Source organism: Astatotilapia calliptera, chromosome 7 (genome assembly GCF_964374335.1).
Source record: "Astatotilapia calliptera chromosome 7, fAstCal68.1, whole genome shotgun sequence".
NCBI classification, from domain to species: Eukaryota; Metazoa; Chordata; class Actinopteri; order Cichliformes; family Cichlidae; genus Astatotilapia; species Astatotilapia calliptera.
In genome coordinates, this window is record NC_137428.1 from 23,992,819 (window position 1) to 24,010,515 (window position 17,697).

Genomic DNA, 17,697 nt, shown 5'->3' on the forward strand with positions numbered 1-17,697 from the left:
TCTCCTCTCCTCTCCTCTCCTCTCCTCTCCTCTCCTCTCCTCTCCTCTCCTCTCCTCTCCTCTCCTCTCCTCTCCTCTCCTCTCCTCTCCTCTCCTCAGGGATAAGTGACATTGAGATATGAGCCATCTCCTAGGCAACAGACATCTGGTGTTAGGCCACACCACAAGGTCACAGAATCTCCAGAAATAAAAACATAACATAAAGAAATGAAAGGAGAAAAAAGATCCCCCCCCCCCCCCCCCCCCCGTCATCTCTTATCCTTCACATTCTGAAAATTCTCCATGTACCTTTGCTACATCTCAGTTTTAACCTGTGAAATAATTTACCAGTCTTTGTTTATGTTTATACAGTTCAGATGCCACGGTTAACTGCATGAGCAGGAGAGGAGCGAGGCTGGAATTGGGTTTTATGGAGGCCTAGCTTAAAAATAAATACATTCAGTCACATTCATTCACAAACAACACAAACAAGTTAGTAAAAAAACCCAAAAACAAATATAAACAATCGGATGACCTAATTTATTTTCATTGTAAGTATGCAACCACCCCTTCCCTCACTGCAACAGACACAGTAACACATTCTTTATCCTCATTATTGTGTGGAGAGTAATACTAATGTGAAAGTAGGGGAAAGGATCAGCTTTGAATTTTTTGCACATATATATTCTTTGTTTTTTGAGCTATTAGAAAAAAAAGGTTAAAAAAACTGATCATATATGTAAAACTGCAACTGGGAGGAAGTCTGCATCCCAGATGTGGGATCATTTCAGGCAAATTAGCTGCTTAAATTAAATCACTGTATTTAAATTTGTTTATATCGGCTTTTAAAGTTTAGCTGCTGGGAGTTTTCGGTACTTTTTCCCTTCATACTTATTTCATCCAATAATTTGCTGTCGATTTTTCTCATTTCTGCGCGGGCGAGCACAAAAAAGTGAATGAAGTGAAAAATTTCAAATCGTATTTTAGTCTAAGCTTTGATTGTATTTGTTTTTGACCGAGATGAGTGTTGAAGATTTAGCAGCTAGACCACATGACTGTGGAAGCAGGAAGTTCAGAGCTGTTGTTCAGATGATAATTACAGCAGTATTCCTGTAGCTTTGGAGTCTATTTACCAGGAAAATACACGAAAAGTGCTTGAGTTTATTTATTTATTTATTTTTTTGTATGCAGGAAAAACTCAAAGGTTCATGCAACTGTTTCTAAGCCGCTGTATTTTCATACTTATTTTAGAGCCAAATTATTATATTTTACTACACGGTACAGTATTGCACTGGAGAAAAATAATGGCTGACTTGCAAATGACTCTGAAACAACTGTTTGTAGTGAAAATTGACAACAAAAGCGATTAAAGCTTAATCGCTTAAACTTCAGCAGTCAGTCATGAATTTTGACTACTTTATGTTCATGTTCCCGTCTCTATTTCTTTTCATGAACTAGCTAAAAGTCTATACAATGGCTCATTGGTTGACTAAATGCACTGTGAGCCATAAAATTATTAATTTAACACAAGACAATGATACTGATAGTATCATTTCCAGAATTAAGTGATCATCAGTGGTCATCAGAGGGCTTGTTAATCATTTGGATTATTGAGAGGTTTGTATTTTCTCCTTTTGAAACGTTTTCCATGTGCGTGTTCAGCCTCCCTATGGACAAAATGCAGAGAACATGCGATGCGCAATAACCCAGATTTCTTATATTACCAGGTGAGAAACCACAGAGAGCATGCGAGAGAGTTCAAGAAGGAGGAGAGGAAAAAAAACATACAGATCAATAGAGAGGATGGTGATACATCAGAGCAACAACCTAAAACCAGACCTCTTCCTTCTGTTTTTAATTAGATCATAGATATGAAGTAAAAGCCTGTATTGGTTCACATTGAAGTTTTTTTAGCCACTTGGTAATGATTGGATTGAGCGTTTGCAGAGATTCTGTAAAAAAAAAACACCCAAAACAATCAATCAATCTTTGTGCTTTTTTTTGTCTACATCACACCTTTTCATTTGAGGATTGTTTGAACACAAAGATTGTGATAGCAACACTAGCTAAGGCCACTCACCAGGGGCCGCTGAATAATACATCAAACGTACCACATGTGCCCCTATGTTACTTTTAATAGTGGTGTTGTACATGCAGCAGCATACGTCTGAGTCTGTTATGCGTTATGCATGGTAGGTGGCTTGGTTAGATTTGTTTGCCGTAATTTCAGCAATTCAGCAGTGAGAGGACTTTCGGAGCGTGTGTGTACACGCTCCTAACAAGAGCTCACAGGAGTGCAAACATCCTCCACAGTGGCCTGTGTGCACCAGAGGAATGTGTACACTCGTGCAACTGTGTGGGAAAGGTTAGACTGTGAGAAGGAACAGGGTAACCGTTAGTTTAACTCTCAGTTTTGCTGGTAACAGACAAAACAGTATGAGTGCAGATTAAGCAGATTAATCCCTCTAGATTTCAGAGAATCTTAAGAAAAATACTGATATGTGTGTTTTGTGCATGTAACTACAGTTGATTATATCAAAACATAGATATCACATCATGGGCTTTGGGAGTGCATCTAACAGTGGAAACAGGAGCCTTGTGTGCCTTGCGCATTGTGATTGTAATGCTTAATGCTTTGTATCTCCTTTAATCTAATCTTGCTTTATCTTTGTGTCTCCTGGGTTAGACATGAGAGCAGCCCAACAACCGAGATAAACATTATTATTTTGTGTGCATGTGATTATATGCACAGATGTGTGTGTGTGTGTGTCTGTGTCAAGTCCATGATGCATGTCAGACATTAACCAGCTTCCCTGCTGGCTGGCTGGCTGGTACTGTTGTGATCGGGTAAAAAGACACACGTTGTCACACGAGCCAAAACACAATCCCTTCAAACACGCGTGCAGCATTTAGACCGTATGTTGTCGTTGTTGCATTAGCTGTGCTTGCATTTAATGCCACTTTCTGCATGCATAAGGCATTTGCTTGTTTGCACATACATAATACATTCGCTTCAACTACATTTATACCGTTACCTCTTATTGTGGGCACATAACATGCACATGAAACCGCACAAACAGTGTGCGGTATGTCTCTTTGTGTTGTCTGACTCTACATTTCCTGATTGATTTCACCATAAAAGTATGCTCAGTAGCCACCCATTAAAACTCTGATCTCATCGATATGTGTGCAGCAATTGCAGAGTGTGGCGCTGAATTATTCACTTCTTCCTCTTTCTCTCACACACTTGTTTTGCTCTCACTCCTCATTTTAACTCCATCTTTCTTTTCCTTGTCTTCCTAATTTCCTCTCCATCCTTCCGTCCCCCACCCCCCCTTTTGTCTCAATTTTACCCATGCACGGCTTTAATTCGCTCTCTCCATCTTCTTCTCCTTCTGTCTTCCCTTTTCTTCCCCCTCACGCTCCCGCTTCTTTCTTCTCATCCCACTCTCAGCCTTCCCTTTCTCACTCTCTCTGTCTCCTCTCTCTATCTCTCCTCCTGTACTGTCAGCCCTTAGGCAAGTCTCAACCATCACTCCTCTTCATTTATTAATACCTGTACTCATACAGCCCAGCACAGAGAGCTGCCTCGCATCTCTGTCTCCCATTCTCTTGCACACACATGCCTGCCGACTGCACAAATGCCCCAGAGGATGCAAGGAGCCCAGTGCGTCCACACACACTCACAGTCGCTTACTGTGCAGGAAAATGCCCTTTGTAAAAGGACAGGGAGCATCAATCTCCCAGCTGCATCAGCCCTACAGCTTGATGCTCTTTCTGTAGTTCTGCTTTTCCCTGACTTGCATATGATCGCATATTTATTGCCGTTGCGAGAGTTCCTTTGTTGCAATTGTTGCGCACTAGTTATTGGCTTCATTGATTGCTTTATCGGTCGGCATGTTTTGCACAAGCAAATATTTCCTCGTCTCCCTGCAACGTTTTCACTTTTTTCGAGTGCACTTACTCGGCTGCCCCATTGTGAACAAGACGGTATCAGTGCACAGTAAATTGAGCTGAGATATCAGAAGGATCCAGCCCTTAATTATGCTGGATCAATGTCTGAGTTACAGACGGATAGTTAAAGAGAGATATTTCTCTACAGTGATTCCCTGCTATTAGGTCTCGGCTGTCTATAAGAGTCCTTACGGGAGTCATATTTTTGTGTATATATAAATAATGATATAAAATAAATTACAAGCATAAGAGGGCAATAAACAGCCTTCAACAGCTTTATTTTATTTGTGCAGGACTGTGTACAGTTAACCAATCAAGAGTCAATCAGCCAATCAGACAGTTGATGGACCATAAAATATTTAAATAAATAAAAACTTACTAATCCAACCAAGTGCTGAAACTATGTGAAAGAGTGAACACATTCAGAATCAAAGCATGTAAGAGTGGAGACACTAAAGATCCCTCAGTGATAATTGTAGTTGTTTGCGTATGTGCATGAGCGGTATTCATGACTTGCAGCTGTTTGCCTGAACTTCCCCATGCAGCTATATATAGCTCTTCATATGGTGGGATGATGCAGTGAGGCCAAGGTTGGAGGACAGTGACATTGAAATCATTTTGAGTCATGTCTTGCAGAGATGATGAACTGTGTGTGTCTGTCTGTCTGTGCGTGCGTGAGGGAGACAGTGGGGCAGCGCCTGTAGGTGTGGAGGCGACATGCGCCTGTGCGCCCGTTTGTCGCAGCCCAGTGCATGCATATGCATGTGCTTCAGCTCTGCTCTTCTCCTGTGATTGTGCAGACCTGTGTTCAAACCACCTGCTGTTAGGAGGGTATGCGTGTTTTTTTCTCCAGGAGCATCAGGAATGTTTAAGAAGCGGAAAAAAAATTGGCCTGCTCTGTCTTAGGGTGCATTCAGCGCCATCTGGAGGCCGTCTCCCTAGACTGCGTTTTAAGCTCTGCCCAAATGAGTGACTGTGGAGCTGGCCATTTTATTGAATTTGATGATCCATTACGACTCAAATGGAGGTCAAGCTCCCTCAGGGCAGAAGGGATATTGCATAGGCAGCAGGGTAATCGCAAGAAGATTACAGTACCTGCTGACTTTATTGTCAGTCTGATATCTATAAACCAAGGTAGCAAGGAAGTTTAAAGATTAAAAATATACATCAGTGAAGCTGTCGAGGTACTTGTGATGATGTCCAGCCCGCCCACTGGTACATAGATTGTAATAAGGCCCCAGCAATTATCCTCTGTGATTAAAAAAAGAAGAAAAATATGATGAACTATGCCCAGGCTGTGTAATAAAGAGAGCGCTGCATAATGTAAACATGTAGTCACCACAATCACTCATAAGCAAATGAGGATTTATACCTGCAATAAGGAGCATATCTGGTAACTGATGAAGATGATCAATGAAGGTGGAGCTCAGCGAGGCTTTTACCAAGATCCATTCTGAGGCTGCTCTCTAAATTGCTATTTGCAGAAATGCTCTCATTTGTTATTCTGTGGCCTAAAAGGCAACTTCATGTTTTACTTTTTAAACATTTTTTCTACAAGATCCAATCTTTGGGTTTATTCAGTCTCAAGTAACGTAATGATGTAATTGGATTTAAAATGAATTGTGTTACACTGAAAATTTTACATGGAATTAAAATGGACAGCGTGAACTGCATTGTTATTTGTTCAGGCTGTGTACCTTTACTCGCTCCCATGTCTCTGTGGTCAGCACACTTCACACACACGTACTCACATTCAGTGAGCGCGCCGCCACATTTCTACGCTGTTTACGCTCATCCCTGATTCCATCATCTGAATCTTCACTGTCGTCTCTCCTCAGCGAACACCTGTCGTGTTCCTTCTCCTTCTTCCTCCACGGAGAGAGCAACGTGTGCACAAGTGTGGAGATTGCCCAGCACCAGCCTGCGTACCACATCACAGAACACCACATCCGTCTCGCGCAGACCTCCGTCACACCAGTACAGGGTAACACCACAAACCCGATGTTTTTTTTTTCTTCTTCTAGTGCTTATGCATGTAAAACAAAGCAATCCTCATGTTCGATATATATCCAACAGAGGTGTGATTATTATTATGTAAAAATGGAAGTCTCTTAATTTCCTTAATGGAAAATGAGATGACAGTGGCTGTCAAGTCAGCAACAGGTAGAGAGGAAGCATTTGAATCTTGAACGCTTTTGCTTTCACTTTCAAGAAACCACAGTTAAGTGAAATAAAAGTGATCACTGCTGGTAGCCCATAGAGTTATTTCTGAATAAACAATTGTGCCCATGCTGTTTATAATAATGAAACATCACTCAGACCAGCAGTGTGGTTCAGTCATGTGTTTTTAGTATTACCGCACAGTTGTAATAACAAAGACACATGACTGCTTATTGCTTGGATGAATGAGCAAAATCTGTTGTGATGCACAAATAATAGTTATTTTTGGTCTTGTGAGTGTGACACTATTTTGTGCATTGTACAAATCATTATGTAATTAGAATAGAATAGATTAGCCCTTTCTTGTCAGTGGTCCAACTGTGCTGGAATAAAATATAAACATATATATCCTATATACAAAAACAATAAAAGGCACACAATAGAAGAAAGAATTGGTCTGAATAGAGTGGCCTGAGTGATGGGGGCTACTCAGACCATGGCTTTGTTAACAGTGTTTGTTAACAGTCCAAATGGCCCAGTGGAAGGGTTGGGGCGTTAGGGTTAGGGTCAGGGAGGTGTGGGACCTGATTGCCCTGAGGGCAGCAGGTCAAACAGGTGGTGAGTGGGGTTCATGCTGTCACCTGTGATGGCCCTGGTTTTCCTGAGGGAAGAGGATCTGGCGAGGGCCTCCAGGGGTGACAGAGGGCAGCCAGTGATCTTTTTGGGCTGTGTTAATCACTGTATGAGCACCCTTCATTGTTGTAGCCCCTGTGTACCAAAACACCTAGGCAGCAGGAGTGCACACTCTCCACTGAGGAGTGGTAGAAGACCAGCAGCAGCTTCTGGTCAGGCTTATTCTTCCTCAGGACACCGAAGAAGTGCAGCTACTGCTGGGCCTTCTTCAGCAGGTCGTTGGTGTCAGCAGAGATGTGGGTGCCCAGAAACCTGAAGGTGGAGACAGATTCCTGTTCTCCCTTTATAATCAGATTGGAGTGGACCTGTCTGTGCCTCCTGAAGTCAATTATAAGTTCTTTGTTTTTAAGGACGTTCAGCTTCGGACTAATTGAGGCCGGCTGGTTAGGATGCTGTAGTCCACAAAGAGCATCCTCATGTAGCTCTTCCTGTTCTCCAGATGGCTCAGCGCTCTGTGAAGGGTGATGGTGATGCCATCCTCCATGGACCGATTTGCTCTGTAAGCAAACTGGTGGGGGTTGAGGACAGGGGGTAGACAGTCTCTGATGTGCTGAGACATTATCTGCTCTAAACACTTCATGACTACAGACGTGAAGGCTATAGGTCTGTAGTCATTGAGGCTGTCTATACTAGTTCTCTGGGGATAGGAATGATAGTGGAGGCCTTCAGACAGGTGGGAACAGTGGCACCAGTCGGGGAGAGGTTAAATAGCCTAGTGAGGATCCCGTTGGTTACAAAGTATTTTACATACTGTACTTTCAGATTGCTTCGTTAAAAGTAATATCTTATATTTTAGGTGCTTCTTCTTGTGGGTTATATGTGTAAAAAGTCCAATTCTACCAGTGGTAGAAGTTTAAATAGCACAAACCAAGAGTAAGTATTTCAGCATTGCAGTTATCACTAAAGGTTTGCTGTGCAAAGAAAATAAAAATCAATGCAGAAAAAAATAATAAAATGGTTCAGAGCTACTGATGTGTGAACTTTGTTTCTTTCTCTACATTATTAATTTATCTATGCAGTGATCCTGAGTCCGTACGGTCTGAGCGGCACTCTTACAGGTCAGGCCTATAAGATGAGTGATCCAGCAGTGCGGAAGCTGATGGAGGAGTGGAGCTACTTCTACCCCATGGTACTTCAGCAGAAAGAGCTAGGTGGAGAGAAGGAAAAGGAGGAAACAAGCCAGGCCTACGATCGCAACAGTCACGTGGCGGTGGAGGTCGTTGTAGGTATGGAAAAGCAATGGTGGTGAAAAAGACATTGGATTTAAAATGGTATGCAATTCAGTTCAGTACAGTTTTATTCATATAACACCAAATCACAACAACACTAACCTCAAGGTGCTTTTTTATTGTAAGGCTAAGATGCTACAATAATATAGAGAAAACCCCCCAAATTAGATGACCCCCTGTGAGCAAGCACTTGGCAACAGTGGGAAGGAAAAACTCCCTTTTAACAGGAAGAAACCTCCAGCAGAACCAAGCTTAGGGAGGGGCAGCCATCTGCTCTGACTGTCTAGGGGGTGAGGTGAGGGAGACAGGCCTGCTGAAGGTGTGGAAGAGAGCCAAAAAATAATAATAACTAATGATTAAATGCAGAGTGGTGTATAAACAGATAGAGAGTCAAAGAGGTGAGTGAAGAAGAAACACTGAGTGCATTATGGGAACCCCCAGCACCCTGGGCCTATTGTAGCATAACTAAGGGAGGATTCAGGGTCACCTAATCAATGCAAAAAAAAAGAAGGAAAAAAACTTTTGCTGTGCAGTCAGTCTGCAATGAAACTCATATCCTGCATAAAATAATACCAAAAAGCAGTACTTAGTAAAGAGGACTGCAGTTCTTTCAGATGAGAAGGAACTAGAACAAACACCAAGAGATCAGCATCACGTTAATTACCCTCTGTCCTCATGTAGACTCCCAGGCAGTTTGAGCTGAGGTATTAGTGGATGAGGTGCTTATACTGCAATGATCCTTACAGTCAGTTATCAAAGAGCAGAAGTCAGGAAGTGACTGGAAGGCAGGGGAGGAGAGAGCAGGACTGACAGAAAGGAAGAATAGTGAAGTGAAGTTGAGGTAGAAAACCCTGGGGAGTTACTCTAACAGTTACTCTAATCAGTCTGATTCCACAGCTTTGGTTTGACCTGATTACAATTAAAACTGCTTTGCATCTAAAGAGGAAAGCCAGAAATAATACTGAAGGAGTGAGTACAAACGGATTTTAGATTTGATTGTGTTTTCATGACTGGTGAGTACGAAAGTGGGTAATTACATTAACAGAAAAGCACCAGACATTATACAGCCTCTTTATTTATGTAAGGTTAATTATTAGCAATATCTAGAAATGGTGCCCATTTAAAAAATTAAGCCAGCGTTTAAATGTATCCTATAACAGCAGATCCTCTTTTCTTGTATTCTCAGGTGGAGTAAGAATGACCTACCCATCTGCTTTCGTGCTAATTGCCCAAGGAGACCTACCAGTGGAGCAGCCTCCACCTGTTCCCACAGCTCAGGGCCTCAACAAAGAGCTGAACCACTGCAGCGTGCCACTGACGCCACCAACATCACCAGAGCAGCCATGCTCCGGTAACAGGGACACAGACATGCCGCAGCGTTGTACACACATGCTGAAATGTTAAAACTACACAGTTTTACATTGACGGTGTTTTTTTCTTTTTTTTTCAGCGGACAGCGGCTTCGTAACCTCGGCCTCGAGTGTGCCCACACCAGACAGCAGCATGAGTATCACCAGCATCAGCCCAAAGCATTCTGGGAAGAAGCTGACTTGTCAGGTGGTCCATCAGGCCTGGAGGGAGTGCTATCTCAACCAGCCTCAACATGTGTAAGTAAATCTGGAGTTTACTCCCTGACTTTGGCCGGATTATAATTGAAGTGCAGTGATGCAGCTGAGCTGGCGCCCTCATGGATCTGTTCGTTCCCTGCAGACCGAATCAGTCAACTGAAGTAACGCCTCGAAAGGAAGTGCCAAATGGAGTTACCACGTGGGATTTCAACGATCTGGGAGCGAGAGCACCTTGCAGCTGCTCTAGGTACTCCAGAATTGCACCCAAGCTGTTCCAAATGTGTTAGATTCAGGTGTTCTTGTTTTCATGCTGATGCGTTTAAAAACAAACTTTTCAGGTATATAATTTAGTTGGAAGTATTTTCATAGAATTTTAAGTAGATTGCTATTTATTTTTGTTTCAGGTTAAAGCAGCAGAAGTCGAATCTGACCACTGCGTCCACTGCCAACTCCCAAACTAGTGCCAACCCCACTCAGTCTTCTGGCCCATCATTATACACTCCCTCCCTGCCCAAACACAAGACCAGTGACAAGACAGAAAAGGGTGACAAACAGTCCAAGAGGCCAGCTGTTATTCCTTTCCACCATCGTCTGTCTGTCACACAGGAGAGTCCTCTGGAACAGGACTCTCCAGGAGGGCCCCAGCTCGGTGGCCTCGTGGCGCTGGATCCACCCATAGAGTCCCTGGCCACTCTGCCAACCTGCAAGTATTCCAAGCCCCACTCCAATGGCAGAAAAGCCCCCGAGTCCCTTCTCCATTCACCAGTATCTCCACTTCCACCCACTCTTAGCCCGCATCCCCGGGTACAAGACCCAGAGGCTATGGATGGGCCTGTGGATATGCCCGCCTGTCAAGATGGCGCTTCAGGATTGGGGGTGATTACTAGCGAGACAGCTGTGTATGCAGCTCTGCTGAGGCAGAGGGAGAGTGGTGCTGGCTGGTGGAGAGGCTTCAGGACTCCCAGGACTGATAAGACTGACTTTAGACCCTCTGAACTCCCCATTGATAAACTAGAGGAAGTGACAACAGACACAACCATCGAGGGAGCTTCGCTTAAAAGGTAGGAGAGTTGCACCAGTGTTGGGGAAATAATATTTGGAAGTATACTGAAAATACTGGGAATTTAGTGCATTTGTATTGTACATGAGAACGCAGAAGAATAACCTTGTTTTTTTGTCTCCTTTAGACTATACGCACAGGCGCACAAGAGATTTAAACTCTCAGAGGAGAGAGTGAGGCAACACATCCAAACTTTGGGCCTGTTCCAGCAGCCAGGTGTCGAGGCACTTCGGGATAATGGGGACGATCCCTATGACTTTAAGGAAGGAGACATTGAGTACACTTTCTCCACTTCCAAGAGATTAAAGGGTCAAGGGCGAGAACCCAGCAAGAAGGCCAAGGTAGGACAACACACAGTTTGAAAATACAAATACAAACAAAAAAACTGGATTCAGGGAAAATGTAACGTGGTTAAAATCAATATTTATCTATTAATTATGGATTGCATGACCACTTGTATGCAAGGAGGTCTCATAGTAGCTTTGTTGTTTAATTTAGTTTTACAGTTGCCATCAATCGTGCTGTAACAGGTAATTGTTTAGAGTAAAACATAAAATAAATAAAGCTATCAATCTTATCTGTCCAGTCACCCAACCAGCAGACATAGTTATCAACCAGGTCACGGCTTTCAAAGTTACAGCCCAGCGGTCAAAATCAGGCCATCCATTCCACTTTGCAAAATGTGACTACTGCAAAGACGTAAAGTATAAATGTAGATTTTCCTCTGGTTTTCAAGCTTAAAAACTGATCACATCATGAAAGTCCAAACTGAGGGTCCAGAGATCTGAATCATCGTCATTTTTACAGCCTTCGTACCGATAGACTTCACTGCTGACCTGCCATGCTACACCGAAATAAGTAATAGACCCACCATAAAAAAAAACAACAGAATGAATTAATAGAGAATTTGCTATTTTATTCAGTATGGGTCTACAGTGAAAAAAAGGGCATTTCCTTTGAATTGAAAGAAAAATTTTTAATTAAATATTTTTTAAATTAGGACTAGACATGAAGTAAGTTCAGTTTACAGATGTATATCTTTAACTGTAACTCTCTGACCCTGCTGATCTGCTACAATAACATGTCTGTATAATTTATTAAGGCTGGTCAAATTAGAAACACTAATGTGTACCAGTTTTAGAAAACTAGTTCATGAAATCCAAACATTTCCAGAATGAACTTCTGAAACACTTCCTAACACTAAAAAAAGGTATATAGGTTATAGTCTTTATACGTTATTAGAAGTCTACTCTACTTAAGTTCAAATTTAAATATATGCAGCTCATGTAGTAAAATGAGTTTAACAACCGTGAGCCAGAGGGTGAACATAACAGAGCATTTTGCAGCTAAAGACTTGGATAAGCCACTAGTAGGGTGGACAAGTCAAAAAAAGCTAAATGGAGAGTGAACAGTAAACTTTAACCCATCATTTTGTCTGAGCTATACCAAAGTAGGTTCTATTTAATTCAATCCAATAAAGTTTTATTCATATAGCACCAAATCACAGCAACAGTTGCCTCAAGGTACTTTAAATTATAAGACAAAGACTCTACAATAATACAGAGAAAACCGCATCAATCACATGACAAGCACTTGGTGACAGTGGGAAGAATAAACTCCCTTTTAACAGGAAGAAACTGCCAATTAATACTGAAAATGCTAAAAATGCTAATACTTTGTGTTCTTTGCTACAGAATGCGGCATTTTATTAGGATGAGGCATTTTGTAGCACAAAGCGTACATTATAATAATGAAGTGAGGCTCTCGACATATTTTATTGAATCTGTGCTGAACATAACCTGCGAATGTTCTCATTTTATTTGAATCCCTCCACTAGGGAGAAGAAATCACCAGCAATGGAGCGTTAACTGATGGAAAAGATGCTATGTCCATTTTTAACTCTGCTCCAAAATCAGGTGGGGGTCCTAATCACAGACATAAACATAATTTACATGTTCTACAAAACAGCAATTCATGTCACACATGAGTAGTTTTGTTCAGTCTAACGATGTTTTGTGTTGTTTTAGACGAATCAGGCCAGGACGACGGAGCTGCTAAAACCAATCCCTCTCTGACCAGAGAAATAGATCTAGTGGTCAACATCTCTGATCTAGACAACATACTTGATGAAGATGATGAAGACCCGGGGGTAAAATATAATGTTCTATCTATATTCTTGTAACAATGTTAACAGTGGTAAGACACTATGTAATTTTCGATTTTGATTTAAATTGAAACAAACAAACAAACAACAAACAAAACTCCAAACATCATATTAGAAAATAAATAGTATTTTAGTTAACGATTTAAGAATTTTAAAGAATAAATTTTTTAGTCACATAACTTACCCTGTAATACTTTTTAGACGGTTTACCCAAACCAGCACTCAACTAAGGTACCAGTGTCAACAGAAGATCGTCCTATTGGAAAAGAAGGAAGAGTTGCAGTACCTTATCCATCAAGTGAGTCACTCTGATGAGTATCTAGTTTTAAAATCTCAAAAGCTCCCTCAGTTTGGTGTTTATTATTCCGCTCACCATCTATTTACCTCCCCCTGCTCTCTCTGTGTCTCCTTGTCCATCTCTTTTTCTTTTCAGCAGTAGCAGATCTCCAGCGGATGTTTCCCACCCCGCCTTCTCTAGAGCAGCACCCAGCCTTCTCTCCCATCATGACCTATCGGGACACCCCTAGTCAAGAGCCCCCTGCGCCCACTGGACCAGCTGACCACCTTCCTGCAGCAGCCTCCACCCAGCTGACTGAACACAGGATGGAGGTGGAGGATGACATTGGTAGTCCCAGGCAGGAGGATATCAAGGTGAGGAGAAGCGGTAGTTAAGATTGTTAGATCTGACACTCTGAATTGATCCCTAGTATGAAAACATGTCATTAGCTTTTTGCAGCAAGCATCAATTTAGAAAAGTGCACAGATGGATGGAAATAAGATAAATTGTCCATTTTACTTGTTATTATTTAAATGTCTGACTTGGCTGACTTGGTGCTAGCTCATATCACACTGGAAGTGTTTCACTAATACCTTTTAATATTAGAGAGCTGTACTGACTGCAGGTTCGGTGAGCAGGGAATGCTAATCATATGCGTTATGAATGCATTTGCTCCGTACTGAGTGCATCTTCTTAACAACACAAGCAAGTTACTCCAAGCAAATCATATTGTTAGAGCAGCTTCGATATGAGAAGGAAGACTGAAATACATAAATATTAGATTTGAGTGAATATGACTTCATGATGAGTTGACATACATAGTGATCTAAAGCAGATAAGGGTTGTCATAATCCTGCTTCTTATGACATGTTATTGAATGTTTAAACGTGTGAATAATTCAAGGAGAACATCTGCTTTTAACAGTTTCTTAGAATCCTAATGCAGTCCCTAATGCAAACAGAAGATCACTGAGGAGTATCTTGCTAACATATCAGTTACGCAGCTAAAGCTGAGAAAATGTCACTGTTCTGTTTGCTCTAAAAAACATATTAATATGAACATGGGTAGTTTCCCCAAGCCATCCTGTTGCTTTAAATAGTCAACAGAGTACCACAGACAGGGGATGTTTGCTAAAAAACACAGTTCTCTGCTCTTTCAAGAAATTATTTATGTTTTTCAAGAAAATTAGCAAATAGATTTATGACTGTAGACTTTGGCCTCCTGTGACCCTGAACTGGATAAGCAGAACTGAACTGGATGGAGGCATTAATTTTGTGGAATCACTGGTTTATTAATTTCAGTGATTTTCAGGAGGTATTTATAATTTGAAAATCTGTGATTAGTAGATAAGCAACAATTCTGAAACTCAAGGCAGGGACTGCTAATGATGCTGGGGACAGACATTCAATAATGTGGCCACTGAATTGTTTTTTCCAAAAATCTGGAAAAATACTGTCTTAGTTGATTTATTTGCAAGCCTGATTTCTAAATAGCCCTTTTAACCCTTGTATGGTGTTCGGGTCTGTGAGACCCGTGTTCAGTTTTTTTCAAAAGAAAAATTAAACAATTAATTATTTTTACACGTGTAAATGTGTTGTGTCTTTCCACTCACTCCACTTGATTATAACTGATTTATTTATAACATTTTATATAAAAGAAAAACGAGAAGCACATTAATTCATAAATGTGATCTAACAAAGGTAAAGGGAAAAAATTAACCATGTTTGCTGTTCATATGTCTTGTAATTGGGATGAAGTAAACATCTGTTGAGTAATTTAACATAAAATTGTTTGATAGTGTTAATTTGGAAAGCCAAAACTCTAGCGGGTCCACCAGACCCATGAACACTGGCTGAGTAACAAAAATACGAACACCACACAAGGGTTAATTGCGCCTACAGTAGAAAGAAGCTTTTCCTCAACTTCTGCTCTTTAACCACTTATTCAGCGTATTGAAACATGTCTTTATACTTGTAAATAACAAACATTTATTCCTCTCTTTGTCCAGCCGCTGATAGGCTCCTCCATGTTTGCTCCACTAGCCTGCCTACCCAGCCAGAATCTTCCACCACTCAAGATTCCTGAACAGTGTTATTACCGTCCTTCCTGGTCCTTGTTGCCCAAGATGGAACATTTCCCCACGGTCATGCATCCCCAGAATTCTGCTTTCACCAAGGATGGATACATGTGAGTAATCAGTTATCACATTAGAGAGTAAAACGACTTTCATCTTGTGCTTCTCTTGGTTGGTTGGTTGGTAATTTTATTTCAACATGTGAACAATATACAAGTACATTTAGAAAAGAAATAAGAGAGAAAAAAAATACTATACAAATTACATACAAAAAACCATTCTGATTAATTTACATGTTGAAAGGGAGTGGGAAGAAGTATACACTTATTTAATCCCACCCCTTTGCCATAAATTATCAGTGAATATTTAGTCAGCTTCCTTACTGATATAATTTGTGATAAAAATAGTGAACAGATTTCTGATATACTATATACTATAATATCACATCATGAATTTTTTGTTTGTTTGTTTGTTTTTAAATAGAGACATTCACTTAATTTAAATATTTTCCTTTTCTTTATAGATCGAGAAGATCATATTTTTATAACTCTTTTTGAACAGTTTTATGTTTGGACATTGCTTGTAATTATAAATCACTGTTTAAAATAGTTTAAAGCTTCTGAAATTAAGCTGTCAACAGAATGCAAAGACACAACTGTTTTGACTTTAAGTGTAGAACATCTGTTTACTGTGTTGGAGAGAATTAGGGCCCAGCTTTACTTTCATGTAGTTTTAGCGTGTACCTGTCACTGTAACCTTTAATTACCCAGGTTGGTCATTAATAACACATTCTTATTTGCAATGATGGCCGGGGGGTGGGGATGGGGGAGCCTGGGGAAAATGGGTAGTTTAAAGAAAAGCACACATCCAAAACATCTCAACACTGGTGAAACGCTGCCCCCTGGCGGCAAGGATTTTAATCTACCAAGGATAATTAATGAGTTCATTTTAAAGGTTTTTTTAAGCATGCAGTTCCTGATAGGATGGCTTGTGGGCACTTTTTAGCCTCACTGGAAAGACTGTAGTGCTCTAAGCACGATATCACTTAGTTTTGAGGATTTCCTTTTGTGTTTGGAACAAACTGCACAACCTTTAAGAGATGCTTCCAGACAGTAACGCTAATCTTGTTTGTCTCACTATTTGTTTTTTCGATTCTTTTTCCAGAAATATTCCCAGTGTTCCCCTTGCTGACCAGGACTATGTGCAGATGAGTGGAGCTACTGCCTCTACCAGTACCACTACTGGCATCCTCCCATCTCCTGCCACCCCACGCTTCTCTGTGCCCACCCCAAGAACTCCACGTACACCACGGGGCATTAACACTGCAAGCTCTGGACAGGGTTCAGTAAAGCAGGATGGTACTGAGCTTAGCTCACCAGTTTCCACCCCTTCGACAAGCCTGCCTCTCAGCTCTGTAGAGCCCCTAGCTCGGCCGGGCCCGTCTCTGCCTGAGGCCCACAGCCTGTACACAATCCTCCTCCTCTCAGACTCTGTCCTCAGTGTCTTCAAGGATCGCAACTTTGACAGCTGCTGTATTTGTGCCTGCAACCAGAATGTCAAAGGAGCAGATGTGGGGGTTTATATCCCAGATTCCACTGGTGAAGATCAGTATCGCTGCATGTGTGGCTTCAGCGCCATCGTGAACAGGCGACTGGCCCTCGGAACAGGCCTCTTCCTGGAGGACGAGCTCGACATTTTTGGTCGAACCTCCGAAGTAGGGCGAGCAGCTGAGAGGAGGTTAGCACTTTCCAGACGGGACCCGACTATGGGAGACTCCAAGGCCAAGCGGCCGCAGGATGCAGCGCCTGCCTCTCCTGCGGTCATGGTCCTTTTACAGGAACAGTGCTCCCACCCAATTTCTTCTCTGGCTTCACTTCATTTCCCCCTGAGCTGCTCCTGCCACGGCCGCAAAGGGGCACTGCTCCAGAGCTGGATGTCTGAAAAGCAGTGGGCAGATGGGAGTGATGCCTGTACGGCCTGCTACAATGCTTTGGAGCAGGGACTTCAGTATGTGGATAACCCCACAGGAGGGAAAGTAGATCTATCCGTTGTCAGAAGTACCGCTCTCCACTCCTGGCCTCACACTAATGGTAAGAATTGTAATCTGGCTTCTAAAGAGTGGACTCATATGATAAATAATTATGATAAATCCCTTAAATTAAGATATTTATTATGCATGCTGGGCTGCTTTTATATGTAATCTATGATGTATTTTGTATTTCTTTATGTATTTCTTTGTTTCTTTGGTGTTCAGAATCTTGTTAACGCCTGTGCATCTGTACACTTTCTGTGTGTGTATGTGTGTGTGTCTCGAAAGTGGTGGATATGAGCATGTTGTCGTCACAGGATATGGTGCGTATGCTGCTGTCTTTGCAGCCTTTCCTGCAGGATGCCATCCAGAAAAAGAGAACAGGACGGACCTGGGAAAACATCCAGCATGTTCAGGGTCCGCTCACCTGGCAGCAGTTTCATAAGATGGCCGGGAGAGGTTCTTATGGTGAGTCAGTGCATTCTTTGTGTTTACGTGAACAGCTAGCGC

The 17,697-nt window shown here is 41.7% G+C and overlaps 1 protein-coding gene across 3 annotated transcripts in view; it reads left to right on the forward strand.

The window, feature by feature from the left end:
• LOC113025707 (mediator complex subunit 13L) overlaps positions 1 to 17,697 on the forward strand; it is an 88,917-nt gene that overhangs the window by 63,662 nt on the left and 7,558 nt on the right. For 2 of the 3 annotated variants that reach the window (XM_080304272.1, XM_080304271.1), the window contains 14 exons: positions 5,772 to 5,917; positions 7,806 to 8,012; positions 9,202 to 9,366; positions 9,466 to 9,622; positions 9,726 to 9,830; positions 9,988 to 10,644; positions 10,771 to 10,984; positions 12,481 to 12,559; positions 12,671 to 12,792; positions 13,009 to 13,105; positions 13,241 to 13,458; positions 15,093 to 15,271; positions 16,323 to 17,248; positions 17,476 to 17,655. In XM_080304272.1, coding sequence (XP_080160398.1) covers positions 5,772 to 5,917; positions 7,806 to 8,012; positions 9,202 to 9,366; positions 9,466 to 9,622; positions 9,726 to 9,830; positions 9,988 to 10,644; positions 10,771 to 10,984; positions 12,481 to 12,559; positions 12,671 to 12,792; positions 13,009 to 13,105; positions 13,241 to 13,458; positions 15,093 to 15,271; positions 16,323 to 17,248; positions 17,476 to 17,655 — 3,452 coding nt within the window. The remainder of the gene's footprint in view (positions 1 to 5,771; positions 5,918 to 7,805; positions 8,013 to 9,201; positions 9,367 to 9,465; positions 9,623 to 9,725; positions 9,831 to 9,987; positions 10,645 to 10,770; positions 10,985 to 12,480; positions 12,560 to 12,670; positions 12,793 to 13,008; positions 13,106 to 13,240; positions 13,459 to 15,092; positions 15,272 to 16,322; positions 17,249 to 17,475; positions 17,656 to 17,697) is intronic. The other variant, XM_026173782.2, reaches the window with a different exon arrangement.